The 19,497-nt window shown below is 35.6% G+C and overlaps 1 protein-coding gene across 7 annotated transcripts in view; it reads left to right on the top strand.

Annotated features, from left to right (window-relative positions):
- The window catches only part of LOC136853430 (signal peptide, CUB and EGF-like domain-containing protein 1), a 185,120-nt gene that overhangs the window by 133,981 nt on the left and 31,642 nt on the right, over positions 1–19,497 (top strand). For all 7 annotated transcript variants that reach the window (XM_067128982.1, XM_067128985.1, XM_067128983.1 and 4 more), the window contains 5 exons: positions 1,675–1,791; positions 2,042–2,290; positions 14,737–14,864; positions 14,984–15,089; positions 16,105–16,221. In XM_067128982.1, coding sequence (XP_066985083.1) covers positions 1,675–1,791; positions 2,042–2,290; positions 14,737–14,864; positions 14,984–15,089; positions 16,105–16,221 — 717 coding nt within the window. The remainder of the gene's footprint in view (positions 1–1,674; positions 1,792–2,041; positions 2,291–14,736; positions 14,865–14,983; positions 15,090–16,104; positions 16,222–19,497) is intronic.

The following is a 19,497-nucleotide window of genomic DNA, read 5'->3' as shown; positions in this document are numbered from 1 at the left end:
AAGAAAAATTCTTTAAAGTCAAGTTACGTAAAATAAACCAGGTGATAATAACAGTCATTATACTTCACCACTCTCGGCGTGTTTATGGTACTGTCCAGGTAACTATTACTTTTATTATTACTGTTAATAGTGTTACTGTTGTTTGTTGCTGTTGTTTTTAACACTTGCTTAGTCGCTCATTCTGTAAGGTGTTCATGAAATTTAAATGGAAGTTGGCCCTATATGCCCCGTATTATTTGACCCGTCTTCGAGTTGGTCACAGTCGTCTGACCCGATGGTATTTGATGAATAATCACACGACCGATTTTCTGAATGTAGAAAAAGCAATACAACACTTCCAGCCAAACGTCTGTATAGTGATTGTCCAACATTCAGCTAGCGAAATATATCAAGTATCGGAAACAAATACTTGAAAGAAGGTTTATCAGAGACCTCATCATTTTCAGTTTTAAGTTGTTGAAAAATTGCATATTGTTAAATAAGATCTGCTATGATCATTAAGAAGAAACCTTTCTCTCAAGCCCTGTTAGAGTTAACAATGGCACCCTAATGGTCTGGTTAAATTATATTTATGATAATGTTTATAATAATTGACCCAACTGATTTTGATTATATACTGTGTATATATATATATATATATATATATATATATATATATATATATATATATATATATATATATATATATATATATATAATATATACGTTTATGTATATATACATAGTGTGTGTATGTGTGTATTTTAAGTCATATGGTCTCAAAACTAACCAACAGAGGATCTGGGTATCTCTCTGAATCAAACTTCAAACAAAACTTATAATATTCCACTTATCAGTCAATTTCCTACAATGTCACCTCTAAATTCTTAGGGCATTGCGATTTTCCATGTTTTCGAAAAAACGGTAAAACCCAAAGTGTAACGTCGCTTGCCTCAGTCGAGAATGTTTGCCCGAGGTTGCTCTGAAGAAAGTTTATGCAGTTGCCAAAGGTGAAATGTGACTCAGATAAGAACGGGATTTAACCCTGAAAATTTCGACTTCTTGCTTCATTCAGGAGCAGTGGTTTTCGAGAGTTTTCGAATAATTTTTGTTATGGTAACGTTTGCTAAATACCATTGGCCTTCAGACGGATATTTAAGTAGTTACTATTCAGTATTATTTATAGGAACAGTAGCATTTGTAGTATTGGCCAAAATTGTGGTATCAGGACTAGCAGCAGCCTCAAAAGTTGTAGTTGCAGTATCAATACTTACATAACTATTTTCCCTGTAAAACTATAAAGAGATTGACAAGAAAACCAATAAAACTATATATACTATATATATATATATATATATATATATATATATATATATATATATATATATATATATATATATATATATATATATATATATATAAGATGCGTATTGATAGGTAGGCAATTATTTTAACTATATAGTTAAGCTTTATTTTCGAGGTAAGTTTGAAACGAAATGGTTCATACCCGGCCTATATGTTATTCCGTTACCAAGTGAGGCTGCAGGTGAGAGACCAGAGGTCCATATCCAGCCACCTTTCGTATGCTTTCCATTCTTATTTATTTTATGTCGATTAATTCTTGGTCTTTAAGCCGTACATTTAGTTGTGGTTTTAAATGGATTCCTAATGTAAGACGCTTCCTGTTCTTTGCAGATGTTTGTCGTACAGGTCACCATCGCTGTGACAGCCACGCCATCTGCAAAAGCTTCAAAAGATTCCACAGATGTTCATGTAGAGATGGCTGGGAAGGCAATGGGCGCACGTGCACAGGTTAGTCACAGAGAGAGAGAGAGAGTAACGGATTTCCTTGTCGTGCACCAAAGTATCTACTAGAATGTGGTCTTATTTCAACCTCTATTATTATTATTATTATTATTATTACAGTAGACATCTCAATGTTCCAAACCTATTCCCATAACCGTGTTGTGCAAAGTCCTTGTAATGAAACCACGCAACGCACACTTCTTATTCTTTTTCTTTTGCTTCTTCTTCTTCTTTCTCTTCTTCGTCTTCTCTCCAGATGTGGACGAGTGTCGATTAAGGAACGGTGGGTGTGTCCACGTCTGCATCAACGCTCTGGGTAGCTACACCTGTGCCTGCCACCGCGGGTTCCAGCCGCACCCCCTGGACCCGCACAATTGCCAAGATGTTGATGAATGTGCCACTGATAACGGTGGGTGCCAACACCTTTGCACCAACACCCTCGGCTCCTTCACCTGCACCTGCAGGAGAGGGTTTGTTCTCTCGACGGATGGGCGGTCGTGTGTTGGTAAGTATGGTACTACTTGGGCTCTTCCAGAACTGTTTTTGTCATTACATTCACAATCTTTATTCTTAGGAGCTTGGTAATTTCATATGTTTATCTATCTCTTTGTGTCCTTCATTGCCATGTTCCTTATGTTATTTGTTTATTCTTCTTTCACTTCATCCAAATTTCAAGGCCAGCCGAGAACTCCACTGAACCTTCGCCACATTGAATCGCTGTCACTCGGCCGCTATGATGCTTATGACATTACTTATTTATTTTAATATGTTACATCCAAAGTCTTTCTCTGTGTGTGTGTGTTTTTTTTTAAGTTTCAAGCTGCAATTTCGTCTGATGCCTTACAAATAGCTTTCTAGCCATAATTCTTCTTCCATATTTATTTTTTAATCATTACGTTAAGCACCTCTTAATTTTTAAGATTTATCGACATGATTATCAAAAACGGAATAAGTAAATGAAGGATTGCATTCAATTTTGCTATCTTATGAATAATACGGTTTAAAATCATGATTATTTAAATCACTTCCAGTTGCACATAGACAAACATACGTTTTTTGTATACTGTACGTACATTTAGCTGTATTATTTGATAAACGCGCATATGTGAATATACAAATATATGTCTGTATATATATATATATATATATATATATATATATATATATATATATATATATATGTATGTATATGTAATATATGTATATATATATATATATATATATATATATATTGTGTGTGTGTGTGTATGTATAAGTGTTGGTGGTGTTTAACGGGCTGATAATTAGCCTGCGTTTTAGATGTAAAAAGCGATACAGTATATTGAGACAACAGGAGTAGATATTGTAAGACTTACATTTATTCATATTACGCATGGAACCACCACTGACTTCTTTCAACTTAAAATATGTTTTCATTTGAAATTTTGTTAAGTAAGATAAGAATATATTTTCATATTAAATCTAGGAATGAAGACACGCACAGATGAACACGAAAACAAATCCCATTTAGTAAGGTGGAAATATTCATGAACACAATCAGTGGCTTCCAGGAACCGTAGACATCGAATGACGTGAGCCCGTAAAGGTATCTGCTCTTTGAGATATGTAAGAAAATAATAGAAGATTTAATGCCATTTACAGTCCCTCCTAATTTAGGTGAAAAACTGTGAGGTGTGCATATATATATATATATATATATATATATATATATATATATATATATATATATATATATATATATGTATGTATGTATGTATGTATGTATGTATGTATATATATATATATATATATATATATATATATATATATATATATATATATATATATATATATGCACACCTCAGTTTTTCACGTAAATTGTGAAGGACTGTATATGGCATTAGAATCTTCTATTAACTTCTACCATATTTTAAAGAGTAGATACCACTACGGACTCACGCCATTAGATATATATATATATATATATATATATATATATATATATATATATATATATATATATATATATGCGTGTGTGTGTACGCACTGTATATATAATATATATATTTTTTAAAACGTCTCCGATAACGAAGGTGTCTTAGGAGAAAAAACAAGACAAGGGTCACTACTACATTCATAATTCATTCCTGATTAATGACTGAATCACCTAAGCAAAAAGCTTCCACAGCATTTGCTGATTCATACACCTGCCCCTCCATCATAACAAATCGGTATCCTTTTCCATTCTTTCCACATGACCAAACCTTCTCAGAACACTGATCCAACCTTTCACCTAGGCTAGCCATTTTACCACTAATACATAGCTCCACATTTCTCAACCTTCCAGTTCTTCTGGCGCAGCTTTTGCTACGCAACGCGTTCATGTCACCAGATTCAACTTTTTTTATTATTTATTCGCATTCATCATCCGCACTTGACTCCCAGAAACTTAAGGTCGTTGGAGAAGTGGCCCCAGAATGGCAGATGAGCATCTTCTCTTGAAGCCATTGTCACCCAAACTTTCAGCCCTGTGGGATAGGAAAATAACAACATTCCTGCCCCTCCGCATTGTGAGTCACCAAATGGCCTTTGGTGTTGGGTTTGCAGTCTCATACCCTATAGTGATATGGCACAAAAACATGGTGAAAACGTATTTAAATATTTGTATATTGTATATATACCAGCCTTTAGAAAAAGAAAAGGCTACATGAAAGAACGACTGCTTTCAATAAGACCTTTTCCTCGTAGCTATTAAAATAGAATTCTTACACTTGAATGAAGCGTGTTTGAGTGAAGAATGCCCGACGGAGCATGGAAGAGTGTTGAAACAATCTGTCTGCGCAAACAGTTCAAACTCTCACCCTTGTTTACATGAGTGACTCGGCCTCTTCAGTCACATGTACATCAGTTCTGAAGGAGTTGGGATGAAGAGGACGTTGTCCTTGAACGATTTACACCCTTGTTTTTTCATGTTCGTCATCGAAACAAAGTCTCTCTCTCTCTCTCTCTCTCTCTCTCTCTCTCTCTCTCTCTCTCTCTCTCTCTCTCTCTCGCTAGAATAAAGGTCCTTAATATTTACCCTTGGTCTCTGCATGTGGGCATATTTACAGCATCATCGGTTAAGCAAAATGGCGTGTTTAGTTTTCGCTTATGGGTGTCAAAGAAGTCAAATAGCATTAAATTTTATGAGGCTGTTTGACAAGAATTCTAATGGTTGCGCACCTTGTTAAGTGCACTTATATCCAGTGAATCTTTGACGGGTGTCTGTACAGAATAGGAACAAAATATCAGGTAACCACAATTATTAATAAAGTGTAGTGCTCTGCCTTGTAGTGTTTTTCGTCCTCGTTTATGTTACCAGCCCTCCTTAGGAGAAGGGTGTTGTATGGCATAAGCATTGTTTAGACCATGATCAGTAATGCTCATTGGAGCCATAGAATATGTATATATATACAGTATATATATATATATATATATATATATATATATATATATATATACATATATATATATATATATATATATATATATATATATATATATATAGATAGATACATATGTATATACAGTATATGTATATATATATATATATATGTGCATGTATTCATATATATGTATGTATGTATATGTGTGTGTCCTATGGCTCCAGTGAGCATTGCTGACCATGGTCTCTGTACCGCTTAAGCCGCATAACACTGCTCTCCGAGGGTAGGTGTGTAACATAAACAAATACAAAAACACTACAAGGAGGATCACTACACTTTACTCTAATAATTTGGGAAACCTGATATTTTGTTTCTTTACTGTACGGGCACCCGTGAAAGATTCTCTATATTTATGTGGACTTAACATAAAGGTGCAACCAAGTTAATTCTTGTCAAACAAGTTCATAAGATTTAATGTTATTTGACTTATTTGACCCCCAAATTAAGCTTTAATATCACCTCCGACCGGGCGTCAACCTTTCATAAATATTACGTTTTAACACGTCAGGCTTTTTTTATATTGTTTATTTTTTCTGTTTATTTTCCCTTTCTTCCTCTCTGTACCAGTTTAAATTTCGTTTGTAGCTTTCATATTTTGCATTTTGTAAAGCCGGTACATACATTAAGTTCGCCCAAAATAGACACCGACACGAAATGATATCGTGTTCATTTATTGTGTAATTAATATGATTCAGTATAAATGTTCTAATGTAATCATTGACAAATAAATAAGATAATAGTCTATGTTTGGATATAGAGGTACACAAGGGTGAATTTACTTCAGTTAATATTTCCAGCTCCGATATTTTTCTGCCCGTTTTGTATTCTTTTCTATCGTAATAGCAGTTAACTCTTAAGCTTCGCCTCTAACATTAAACAAATACCGTAAGGCAAATCGATTACGGTTGTTTAATTCGAGCGAGCATAAACACAGCCATGCTGTGTCATCTTTCTTCAAATGACTGCCCTATGATTCCCATGTGTTTTCTTTTTGTTTAGCACATAATATGTTTAGTACATATTTAATCTTTCTTTTCAATCTCACGTAAATTGTAACGGCTTTCCATTCTACTGAATCGGTCTTTCAGAAGCCACAATTGTTCACTTCCTCTACATCTTTTATTTGGGATTTTTTAAGATTAAACCTTTACATCTATTCCCATCCCCATCAAGACTTCCAGAGTAAGACACCGTATAATGCACACACACAAACAACATCAAACCACAAAGACCACTTTTTTTTCCCCGTCAAAGACTACAAGAGAACCTAATACAACCACGCGTTGTTTAAGCTTCATTCTTGTATCTTATGACCGTTGCCATATCCGGTTACACTATTCTTATTCATGAATATATATAGCCTGACCTGGTTAGGCAAGCATAAAAATGCTACTTTCAGGCTAAAGTTGCCTCATTTACTCGAATTCCATGTGCCTTGTGGAACATTTTCTGTATCATTAAAGTCCCCATATCCTCTACACTATCAGTAAAAATCTTGAGCGCTCTCCCGAATTTATGGAAGAACACTTGATATCCAACTAAAGATCTGTTAAAAAAAAACTGACGGCTAAATGAAGGCTTTTCTTACCTAGCAATACTCACAACTTATTGGAGACTTAAATTTTATTTTACCACATACGTAACTCTTGCTAACCTCCTTCCCCCCGTCTTCAAGCGAGATGCTGGCCGTGGTCAGGAGTTAGACATTGAATTTACCAGTACAACTTATTACATGCTGTTGTGCTGTATCATTCGTGTTTGGTAATAGAATTATTACTTATCACAAGTAAAACAAATTACATTGTACTATGGATTATCTAGCCTTTTAGTTGACTGAAATGCTAATTTTAATTGTCGATTATTTGTATAGGTAGCAGAAAATTAGTTCACAGTTAATTCAATAGGTCCTTAAAAACAATTATGAGGAATTTGCAAATTTTTCACTTGAATACAGCATTCAGAGATCAGTTGTCTGGAACAATTTTCAAGCAAGATGTACAGTAGCAGTTACACCATGAGGTATAGTGCGTGTCCTACAACTAAGTATACTGTCTATATATTCTGTGCTTTATTGAAACAGAAAATAAATTGACAGTTAATGGAAAACATTTCTGTTTATTGACCGTCTACTCGTGGAAGCTGCTTTATTAGGCCAAGATGGATAGTTCACTGTAAACATAACGTTAGTTATGAGTCAAACATTACATTATTCCTTACCTGTAAAAACTTTTAAGTCGATTTACATGGGACATTCTTTATAGGGTCACTGACCCGCCTTTCCTCTTGTTTCTTGAAAAATAATTTTGAGTTTCTTATTCCAGTAACAGAGAGACTAACAAACCGTTGTGAAAACTTAACGTAGCTAATGAAAAACAGGAGAACCGATAAAGAACAGGTATGCAAAAAACAGCGAGAAGGAATCCCGAATCACAAGCAGACATCTTCAGAAGCGTTTAATGCCAACTTGTGGGCATAAAAGAGTCGGAATAAATCAGCCGGAATGGCCCCGGCAACAAAGGTATTAAACGAGGCCGTTGTGGGAGAGGCCGCGGAACAATACTCGACAAATGAGGCCGAAACCCCCATCTTTGGGCCCATTACAGCCGATCACCCAGGGTTTTATTTTCTCGTTAGAGTAAACATTGTTAAACATACGAGACTCCTCGGCCCCTATATTGCCCAAACATGATGCCCCGTGGGTACTCGGTTCACCTTTTACTCGTATTATGAACGCGCTTTACATACATACGTTTGTTTATATAGGGACGTTTGGATGTGTTTATCTTGGGGTCGTCAGCATTTCAGACCTGAGGGATTTATCGTGGTTAGATTTTATGCATTATCATACGTAAAGAGGACAGGGGTGAAAAGCGGCTCGGGCGGAGGCACAGACGATGGACAGTTGCCAGTGAACGCTGTTCCCCGTAAAGCTGAGTCGTATTTTGTATTTTAGGGAAGTTTCAGTTGAATTACAGCGTTCCGTTTAAAATAAATTTGACGACATCCAACTTTTCTTTCCGTAGGGGTAGTGCCATCAGTGCACCTTAGTCGGTGCACTGTAGGCATTACTTAAGGATCTTTGCAGCATCCCTTCGGCCCCTATTTGCAACCCCTTTCATTCCTTTTACTGTACCTCCGTTCATATTCTCTTTCTTCCATCTTACTTTCCACCCTCTTCTAACAATTGATTCATAGTGCAATTGCGAGGCTTTCCTCCTGTTACACCTTTCAAACCTTTTACTCTCAATTTCCCTTTCAGCGCTGAATGACCTCGTAGGTCCCAGTGCTTGGCCTTTTGACCTAAATTCTATATTCCAACCTCCAACTTTTCTCGTAATAAGGAATAGTTCCATCTATTGAACGTGAATGTTGTTACTGTCACCCTCATACTGAAACTGCTGAATCAAGGCACCTCCTGGGCAGAAAATTTCACAATTTAACTCACTTCACACATCCGTACAGAAGGATCATGAACTGCTTGTCGAACTCTTCCCGCCTACCCCGGCCCCCGCCCCCTCGCTTCGCAGCCGCCCAAAACCTCACATGCACACTGTGCTACTCAACCCCTGTTTTGCATACACTCATACGTTTTCTGCATATTAATCACTCTCTTTTCTAACAATCCTTTTACTCCATGTATGTAGCGCCTTCTAGATCATCTTCCTCACATCACTTCGAAATCATGATTTTTTTTTTCACTAACCCTTTTTTTTATTCTCTTCGGATGGACAGACCTCTTCAGTACTTCTGATAATTTCTGTTACTTTTATTTACATTCATCATCCATAGTTCGCATCCATAAAAGAAAGTTGACTCAACAGTCCAGTGTAAATGCAGCTTCCATGACACTCCAGTTCTCTTCCAAACCATTTGCAGAGAATCTTCCACCCCTCTTGCCTCATCTATTTTGTGATACACTTCTTCATCCATTACATTTTCTCCCATATACCTAAACAAAAATCAATCACTTCCATTCGTCCACACTCCATACTAACAGTCACTGTTCTGTCTAACTGGTTTCTGTTTACCCTCATAAACTTACTGTTGCAAACGTTCACTTTCAACTTTCTCTTCTTACAAGCAATTTCAGACTGATTCACTTTTCTGCAGTTTATCTCCTCTAGCGTTGTACCATCAGCACATCTCAGCTATTCCAAACTCCATTTATGGACCATTTTCTTAACCCACAACTGCACCTTCCTCTGTTTTATAATATCATCAATAACTCCGTGGGGGGAGGAGGGTTAGTGCCGTCAGTGTACCTAACGCGGTGCACTTAAGGTCTTTGCAGCGTCCCTTCTGCCCCTAGCTGCAACCTCTTTTATTCCTTTCATTGTACCTCCATTCATATTCTCTTTCTTCCATCTTACTTTTCACCCTCTCCTAACAATTCTTTCGACATTATTTCCACTGCTGAATGCCCTCAAAGGTCCTAGATCATGACTTTTGGCCTAAACTTTATATTCTAATTTATATTCCAATATCATCAAGAAAGACTAGTCACAGAGACATAATTCACTTTTGTCTCGGGGCCATTTACTCATAAATAGTCACTCTTCCATCTACATAATCTGACACACACTTCATTCGTTTCATAAAACTGAACCCCCATCAACAATTACCTTTTGCTCCATACGTCCTCCACACTCTCCATATTGCTTCTGTAGTAATTCTTTCATAAGCTTTTCTAGGTCCGTATATGCACACAGGATTTTGCTTTTATTTTCAAACTTCTCAGATAACTGTTTCTTGATAGATAACTGACCCACACACCCTCTTCCTTTTCTAAACCTGGACTACTTTCCCATGTCAGCCCCTCTGTCATTTTTCACTTTCCAAGCCAAAATCCTACAATATAACTTCCTCTGTAAAATAAATAACGTTATTCCTCTACCATTCTGGCAACTGCTTCCATTTCCTTTACCTTTATACAGAATGTGAACTTACCCTCATATAGATGTATCTTACATACCTTTGTCAGTTACTCAGTCACTCTTCCCAGCATCGCACTTGTAATTGCACCGACTTTCTGGTGATGCTAGACGGATAGTGAATGAAAAAAGGATTGGATTAATGACTATTAATTGTGATATTTAGTTTTTTATGGTCATTGAATAGCCTCGAACCTAGAGCACTTCGGTTACCCAATATTTAATGTACAGTGAACAGCGTCTAGTCGTCCAGCTGGGAAAAATATTCTATAGCATTCAGAGCTTAACCTCACTGCGCACTACGTCACTACTGCCATTAAGTAGTTTCTTTATGATGGCCCTCTCACAAAACAGAATGTATGTGAAGGGTAATGATTAGCAACGATAGTGTTGAAAATATCTGTACAGTATTGCACGTTCTAGATAACGTGATTTTAAAAATCCGCTTCATAAAAGATAAAAGAAATAAGGAAGGGCAGCCTTAGACAAACTATCCAGCACAGTCTTTGGCTACTCGGAATATAGAATAACGCCAATTTTCAAATTCTCTTTGGAAACTAACCTCGTATGTAAGTGATTAGAGAATTCAGGTTGTTTCCAGTGTATCATCAGATGAGTTCTCGCCTTCTTCGTAATAAACCGTGTTCTGCTTTCTTTAATTTTTTAGTAGGAGGTGGTTTTGTAGCAGGCGACAGGCAGTTGTATAAAAAAATAAATAACACAAATGTAAGAAAAAGTTAATATATATATATATATATATATATATATATATATATATATATATATTATATATATATATATTGTACACATATATGTAAATATAAATTACATATATATATATATGTGGGTGTGTGTGTGTGTGTATTTTAAAGTACAACAATAAAAAGATATTTAAGAAGAAATGGTCGTTCAGCCTCAACATTACTTACCTGAATTGATAATGAAGGAAACGAAGATGGAGGAAGATTTGTGAACGATAAAATCAGGATAGTTGTTTTATTCTTTGCGGAGGACGGAGTGTTAGCTTAAAATTATAAAGGAATAAGAAAGAAGAAAAAAAAGAAGGATGGACAGATGGATGTGAAGAAGGCATTAGAAGTAGGGCCTCAGTATTCAGGAAGTCAAAGATTTCAAAGATTTTATGATAAACTACTGAGATAAACTATAGAGACCTCGTTCAGGGTATAAAAGTACTTTCAAGAAATACAGAAATTAAGAAAGATATATAAAATACATCATGATGACGAACGGAGACAACATACCTAGATTTATACGCCTTGCACTATCTAAAAAAAATAGTCAAGGACTAATAGTGCATTTGTACCCACATAAAATTTAACAGATTTGTTACTAGAGATTTTTATAATTTGTACTTAATGGTCCAGATGGACTACGTACACCCTACGCTCCTGAAGTGAGAGTGCATGCAAAGTTGTATTAAATGGCGCAGTGTGTATAAAGGGTTCAGTTGCTCGATGCGCTGATGTGAGCCTTCTGTGAGTTGTAAGTACTTGGCGTTACGAAAGTTTTCTTTCCAGTGAGTTCATCCACGATTCAGCGGTTTAAGTTTCTTTTCTTGAAAGGAGCCACCCTTTAAGACTACTTCAGGGTAAGCAGCTTAATGGTTATATAAATATATATATATATATATATATATATATATATATATATATATATATATATATATATATATATATATATATATATATATACATATATATATATATATATCTATATCTATATATAAGCATATAAACTTTATCATTTGCACAATTGTTCTGTGCATTAAAACAGTACTACCAGACGATCAGGACAGTCCTGGAAAGATTGTAACTTTTCCTGAATAAATATTTCTCCTAGATACCATCCAGTTCAAAAAAGGTCCTGTTAATACATACATACATACATATATATATATATATATATATATATATATATATATATGTGTGTGTGTGTGTGTGTGTGTGTGTGTGTGTGTGTGTGTGTGTGTGTGTGTGTGTGTGTAGGCATATAAGAGTATACCAGAGCAGAGAAAATATTCTTAAGCTTAAGTATAAAATTAGATGTTATAAAGAATTACTTGAAACACAAAGTAGTAGAATCTCGGCTAACGTTCACAGGTCAGCAGAGTTACCTATTGCAACGATATAAGAATACTGAAGTAGTCTTATTAAATAAGGAGAACTTTATGGGATATAGTTGGTTAACCTTTCATCTTCCCGTGCTCTGGTCGGGGGAATACAGGTAAGGCCTCCCATTTGTTCCGTCTTTCAATCTCTCCGTCACATTTTTCCGTTTATGCAGTAACTTCGTATTATTATGAACTGAACTTAATGATATTTAGCGCTTAGGCTGCTCTAAAGGTGGTCAAGGGTGATTATGTAGTGGTCCAGTTTCACATTATAATTGTTTTTTTTTATTATTATTAACAACGATTTTGTACATACTGTTCAAGTGATTCCAATGATATTTACAAAACGCTCACACTTGGTACAATCTTAGCTGTCACTTAAAATGATTGATAATGATCGCCAACCACTCTGATGTGGATGCAGGTGCCGAAGCAGTTGCCAGCTTACACAAAAGGTTGTATTTCTTATGACGTGCGTAAAAACATGAAAATGCAACAGTAACGATAACTGGAAAGATATAGGGTTGATATGAAGTTTCTCTAGACAAAAATCACAGCCAAAGCAATAGCAACAAGTAAAGTGGATGGAAATAGTAGCATGCGAATGGCTTCCTCGGCAAAGAAGGTGGAATGCAGTTGTATACTTTATTATGAATCTGTTTTTGTTACTGTATCCATCTTTGTGTGCTTTAAAATACTTTCGTAATGAAACGCTTTTGACATGGACCCTTATTCCTCCCTTTTGGCATAATTTCATTATCAATTAGCTTTAAGTATAAGTATAAATATATGTTTGAATGTATGTACATTCATATATAGATATAGTGTGTGTGTTTGTATGCATGTATGTGTGTATACATGCATGAGAAAAGTAAGAAATTTATTGGAGCTAATACCCTCATGATATTGACATCTTCTGGCTCAACGTGAAATGAGGTTAGGTTCATCATTCTGTTTAGTTACAAGTGTTTTTTCAACCAGTTGTTTATTCGCATATACTCTCAGCCTAACATTCTTAATGGAAATTTCTTGCGCTATGTATCAGTCCCTTTGAAGATGCCCTAATTAAACTCAAAACCAGTCAGAATTTATACCTTATGCTTCATTATTATGCATAATGTATTCTTGTTCTAGTACAGTTTATAATATATATAATGTATGACTTGTTCTAGTACAGTTTATAATATATATATATATATATATATATATATATATATATATATATATATATATATATATATATATATATATATATATATATATATACATACATACATATATATATATATATAGATATATAGTGTACATGTAATTTTATGTAATTGTATACTGTATGTATGTATGTGTATATATATATATATATATATATATATATATACAAACACATTTATGTACACAATTGTGCAATTGTATTTTTTTCGCAAAAGTCATTCTTTTTGCGGTGACTCTTTCGTACAGTATTGTTGCTTCCACGGGCAAGCGATATTAGTCTACCGCTTTATCTCAGTACAGATAAAACAGAAAAAAATCTGCATTCGTATAAGAATCTCGGCCCGAGTCAGTTACTTGACATCACGGCTTGTTTATATTCATAGCGAATGTAATTCCTCTTCAAAAGGAGGCAGTAAATACTAATAGTATGAAGGCGAAGGCATCCGTTTGGTCAGAGGGAAGTCCGTCGAGATACTCGAGGCTTTTCATCATCCGTCTCTTTAATTGGCGATTAGATTCCGTGGCGTTGCAGGAGCGCAGCGCGCGGGCCTCCGAGAACACCCAGACTATCAGTCGGAATATCTTTATGCATTTGCCATTCGAGTCGAGTACGGACGAAGGTTTTCTTCCCGAGCGTTTGCAGCGACGATCAAAGGAAGCGAGATGGATTGCATTGTTACTAGATCAGCAGGAGGCCTTAATGCGAAAATGAGCCATGAAATAAGCTTCCTCCTCCTCCTCCTCCTCCCCCTTCTCCTTCTCCCTCTCCTCCTCCTCCACCTCCTCTTCCTCCTCCTCCTCCTCCTCTAAGCACACCCCTTAGCATGCTTTTTCTTTTCGTACCATATTTTTTCTCGCATGTAATTTACTGCATCTTCCTTCTCCGCACCTACACTTGTTCCTCTTTTTTTTTCCTTCTCCTCTTGTCTTTTCTTGAATGGGCACAAATCTGAAATCCTCATTTTTATATTATTTGTTTTCAGTGCTTTCTGTGGTCCAGTAACTAAATGTTTGTATCACTATATTTTTCATCCAGTTCTCTGATATAGTAGTCTTCATTTTCTTTGAAATTATTGACTAGAATATATAAAACATCAAGACAAAAAAATTCCTACTCCGAAGTATTTACATTGTCGCTTTAACTCGAGATATCATTTGATATCCGTATTTTTTTCTTATTATTAATTGTAGGCCAAACTCTTCATGATTTCAGTTTCCGAAGCATGTTCAGCGTTGGAATGCGAGCAGCATTGCCTGGTCGGGGCTGGAGGAACGCCCTCATGCGGGTGTAGGGAAGGCTACGTGCTTGTGAGGGCGACTCGATGCCAACCTACTTGTTCGGTTAGTATGAGGAAACAAATGAAATGAACCTTTGCTAATGTTTTCTCATGCAATCGAGAATTGATGGAGTTTTTTTTATTATTTGGGATGGCAATAATAAACATCTGTTTGCCTTACAGGTGGGTAACGGCGGATGTCAACATCACTGTCACCAAACGACCTCTGGTCCTGCTTGTACTTGCCATACCAAGTACCTTCTTGCAGCCGACGGCCAGTCGTGTGTTCGTAAGTACCAGTTTGTACTTACGGTAATTATAGTAATCGCTGTATTAGTAAATGATGGTGGTTAATAAAAGGGAAATTGACGGATGTGAGAAAGTTGGCACTTATTTTATGAGTGAGAATTCCAAGTAGCAATCTCAGAACTGATGTGGAACGTTTCCTTTTCTTCATTTTATAACAAATTGAAAATCAGTCTCAAAGAAATGTAGTTTTATCAAATTAAAAAGAATTTTGCTGCAATCAGCAGTTGATAAAAGAAGTGGGGTAACTTTTTCATTTGGGGTAAGAACCTTACATATACACATGTATGTTTTTACGTTGCAGGAAAAAGACTGAACTTGATCAAACTTAAATGACTAGTTCTGCATGGATATACCTCTACAAAGAGTCTGGGATCAAGGGAAACCTAAATAATGGCAGTCACATGCTCTCTCTCTCTCTCTCTCTCTCTCTCTCTCTCTCTCTCTCTCTCTATATATATATATATATATATATATATATATATATATATATATATATATATATATATATGTATATGTGTGTGTTTATTATATATTACAACAATATATACATATATATACATACATACATGCATGCATACATATAATCAGTATTCTGTTATCCATTATCAATGACATAATGAACGTAAGTTTCATGATCAGAGAAGTACGCGAGAATGAGTATGACGTTTGTTGTAGGTGTACCTGCGAGTCTTTAAATTAACGTTTGAGTCTGAATATATCACACAGTGCGAGTATGAAGTTTCAGTCTACGCTTGGGTACTGACCATTTTATGACAAAATTAAGACAGGCTTTAAAATTCTTGAAGCGCTAAGTGTTTTTACCTTAAAAGTACTCTTTGTAATGAGCAAAACGACTTGAAACAGTGTCTTGTCAGGTAAGCTGTTGAAGCTTCGTCCTATAGCGAACCTGCTGAGAGAGAGAGAGAGAGAAAGAGAGAGAGAGAGAGATTATATCTTAATTATGCTCTGTATCTTGTAATTTTGTTTTTTTGTAGCTTCGTGTGCCATAAACAACGGCGGGTGCGAAAGGAGGTGTCACAATACTGCCACGGGAGTCAAGTGCTCTTGCCCACCTGGATTCACCCTTCAGGAGGACCAGCGATCTTGCCTTGGTGAGTTGCGTTGAATTTTACTTGATGTCGATGTTACATGCTTATTTAAATACTCTGTATCTCTCTTCATCATTCTGAAAACAATTTACAAAGTAAGGTGGAATTTAGATGTTTAGATGCAGAATTGAAGGCAAATACAGAGTAACATTAATTTACCGTAAGGTTTTCATCTAGGACAACATATGAAAACATTAACATTAAAGTGCAGTACGCCTTAACTAATAAATCAGCATAGGCTTGCCAACCCTCCTGGATTCGCCGGGATTCTCCGGTATTCCTGTATATTCTCCCGTCTCCCGAAATGGCTTCAAAACCTCCCGGAATTTCAGAAAAATATTGTTTTGAGTAAAATGGAATTTCCATTTTCTAAAAGATTGTTAGCAGTGGGCCAAAGAAAAAGTGTAATATACATACATACATATATATATATATATATATATATATATATATATATATATATATATATATATATATATATATATATATATAGAGCCTCGATGGCACAGTCGGTTATAGCAGCAGCTTCGGACTTCGTAGAGGTCTGTGGCGCGGGCTCAAATCCGCAGCCGACTGATCAGAGAGGCGGACACTTTGCTATCCGTGTAGACATCCCGGGATTATGTATGTAATCAACGGATAGGTTTGCTTAAAAAGCAAGTGGGTGTTACAGACTAAATACACACACAAAACAAAGCCACTACAACATCTTCTAAAAACATAACAAACATCTCACACATCTCGAACTCTCGACCTACCCGAGCAACAACTCGCTGCTGGGAAGAAAGGGCGTTGGGTCTGGTATGATACATGTAACATACGCTACCGGGGTCTAAGCGATGTCAGGCAGGGCAGCCGATCGAGACTACGGTCTACCCCAAAGTCAAATCAAAAGTCCTTCAAAAGAAGGCATCGTGCTTACCCCATACAAAAATGGGAAAAAAGCACGTTAAAAGAAAAGATATATATATATATATATATATATATATATATATATATATATATATATATATATATATATATATATATAATTTCTGACTCACATCAGGATCGAACCCAGGTCTTTCAATTGCAAGGCAATGGGTCTGCCCACTAGGCCACACAGGTCATAAAAGAAGTTGGAACCTAAGAGCAACTGCACCCAAGGAATTACCTGGGCAAGGTAACTGCATGCATACCTGCATGTTTTCCCCAACTTCCCGACTCAGCAATGACCCAGTTGACAGCATTTCATTCGAATTATCCCTTCTGAGTGAATAAGATAGAAATAATCAACACACAATCACGTGCGAAACAGAAATAAATTTCTGACTCACATCAGGATCGAACCCAGGTCTTTCAATTGTGTGGCCTAGTGGGCAGCGCCCTTGCCTTTCAATTGAAAGACCTGGGTTCGATCCTAATGTGAGTCAGAAATTTATTTCTGTTCCACACGTGATTGTGTATTGATTGATTATTTCTATATATATATATATATATATATATATATATATATATATATATATATATATATATATATATATATATGTATATATATATGTATATATATATATATATATATATATATATATATATATATATATATATATATATATATATATATATATATATATATATATATATATATATATATACTGTATATATATGTGTGTGTGCATGCACGCGATCTCCCGGATTTCTAGATCAAGTAGTTGGCAAGCCTAAGTCAGGATATGATGTTATAGTGAGTAATGCATTAATTTACCGTAAGCTTTTCATTTAGAAAAAAATATAAAAACATTACTTTACATTTAAGTATGTCCGAAAAGATTAGACAGCCGTCGTGATGTGATTTAGTGTAAAGGAGGAAGGGAGGAGCTAGCGAGCTGCTATTGCTTGGTTTCTTATGAGAAGGCGTTGCATCAGAGGGAACTCTCATATTGTTGAATTCAAACAGTGTTTCTAGAAATATTCATGAACTTAATTCTTTGTATGAATTAACAAAATCTCTACCCACTTCCAATCTTGGATCTTTCCTAGACAGTGATGCCCAAGGGTTTTAACCCGGTATGTATCCACCTTTGCGGCGCGTTAAAGTACAAGCCCGTTGGGATAACCATTAAAACATAAACAAAAGACTGTAAATATCATAAAGATAATGACCCCCAAGAAATATTAGTCCTGGATAACGACCCCGAACTTTGTTTGGGGTCACTGTCTAGGAAAGATCCACAGTCTTCCTTCGACGGCAATGTAAAACTGTAAACTAGATTTTGGCCTCTAGTGGGACGTTGACGCTCCTAGATTTAAGATAACGCTGGAATGCCACATGAAAGGGCCATGTTGAAGTCAAATAAACTATTTTGCCTGAGCTTCGTGTCTTTAATTGGTGTAAGCGGTGTTGGTTTTACTTAGTTTTAATTATAATTTTTTTGCTTTATTTTTTCATTAGAATGTATGCACACTAATATTGAAAAGCATTGTGGTGATGAGAACAATAACAGAAAGAATTACCGTGATGAGAACGGTAAGTCACAAAAATGATAATATCTTATCCTTCAGAACATCACGATGTTACTGTTGTGATCAGCTTAATATATTTAATATAAAAAGGAATTATAAACAATACATGAGTTGAACTTCCTTGAATACATCACCAAAGTTCTGTAACAGAAAAGCTTAAAAAACAAAATTGAAGTCAAGTGAAATATTACATGAGACAAAAATATATCTCGGGGGGAAAAAAATAAAGTATCTGCAGAATGATCAGAGTCACTTGATAATCTGTTTAACATAAGTCACGCATAGAGAAGGGAACCAACCTATTTATTTTGGACAGGATTAAAGTAAAAATAGATGATTAGAAGGAAAACTTACAAATCAAGAAATGTGTTTAAACTGAATATACAATGTATAATTTCCAGTAAATTGTGTACAGTGACAATCCGAGGAGGTTTGCGGTCAAGGAACCCTCTCGTGATTATTCTCGTTGTTCTTATAGAACAATTATTCGTGAAGAAGGAAATAAAGGCTTTTGGTTTATCTGTAGGCATCCGTAAAATAGACGAAAAATGAAAGGGAATTCTACTCCCGTATCGGATTTCATCAAAGATTAAAACTGCATTAATTTCAAAGACCAACAATAACCTACAAAAATATGCTGCTCTGAAGTTACATAGATTGTTGTTTAAACCAACAAATGGTGGAACTTTTTTTTCGGATGCGAGCAGTTAGCATCTTGTGATGAATTTTTGAAGGTTCAAAACTAGTACACTAAGAAGACACTGAATACCATTGTCT

The sequence above is a fragment of the Macrobrachium rosenbergii genome, chromosome 27 (assembly GCF_040412425.1).
Source record: "Macrobrachium rosenbergii isolate ZJJX-2024 chromosome 27, ASM4041242v1, whole genome shotgun sequence".
Classification (NCBI taxonomy): domain Eukaryota; kingdom Metazoa; phylum Arthropoda; class Malacostraca; order Decapoda; family Palaemonidae; genus Macrobrachium; species Macrobrachium rosenbergii.
This window is presented reverse-complemented; position numbering and strand designations above follow the sequence as displayed.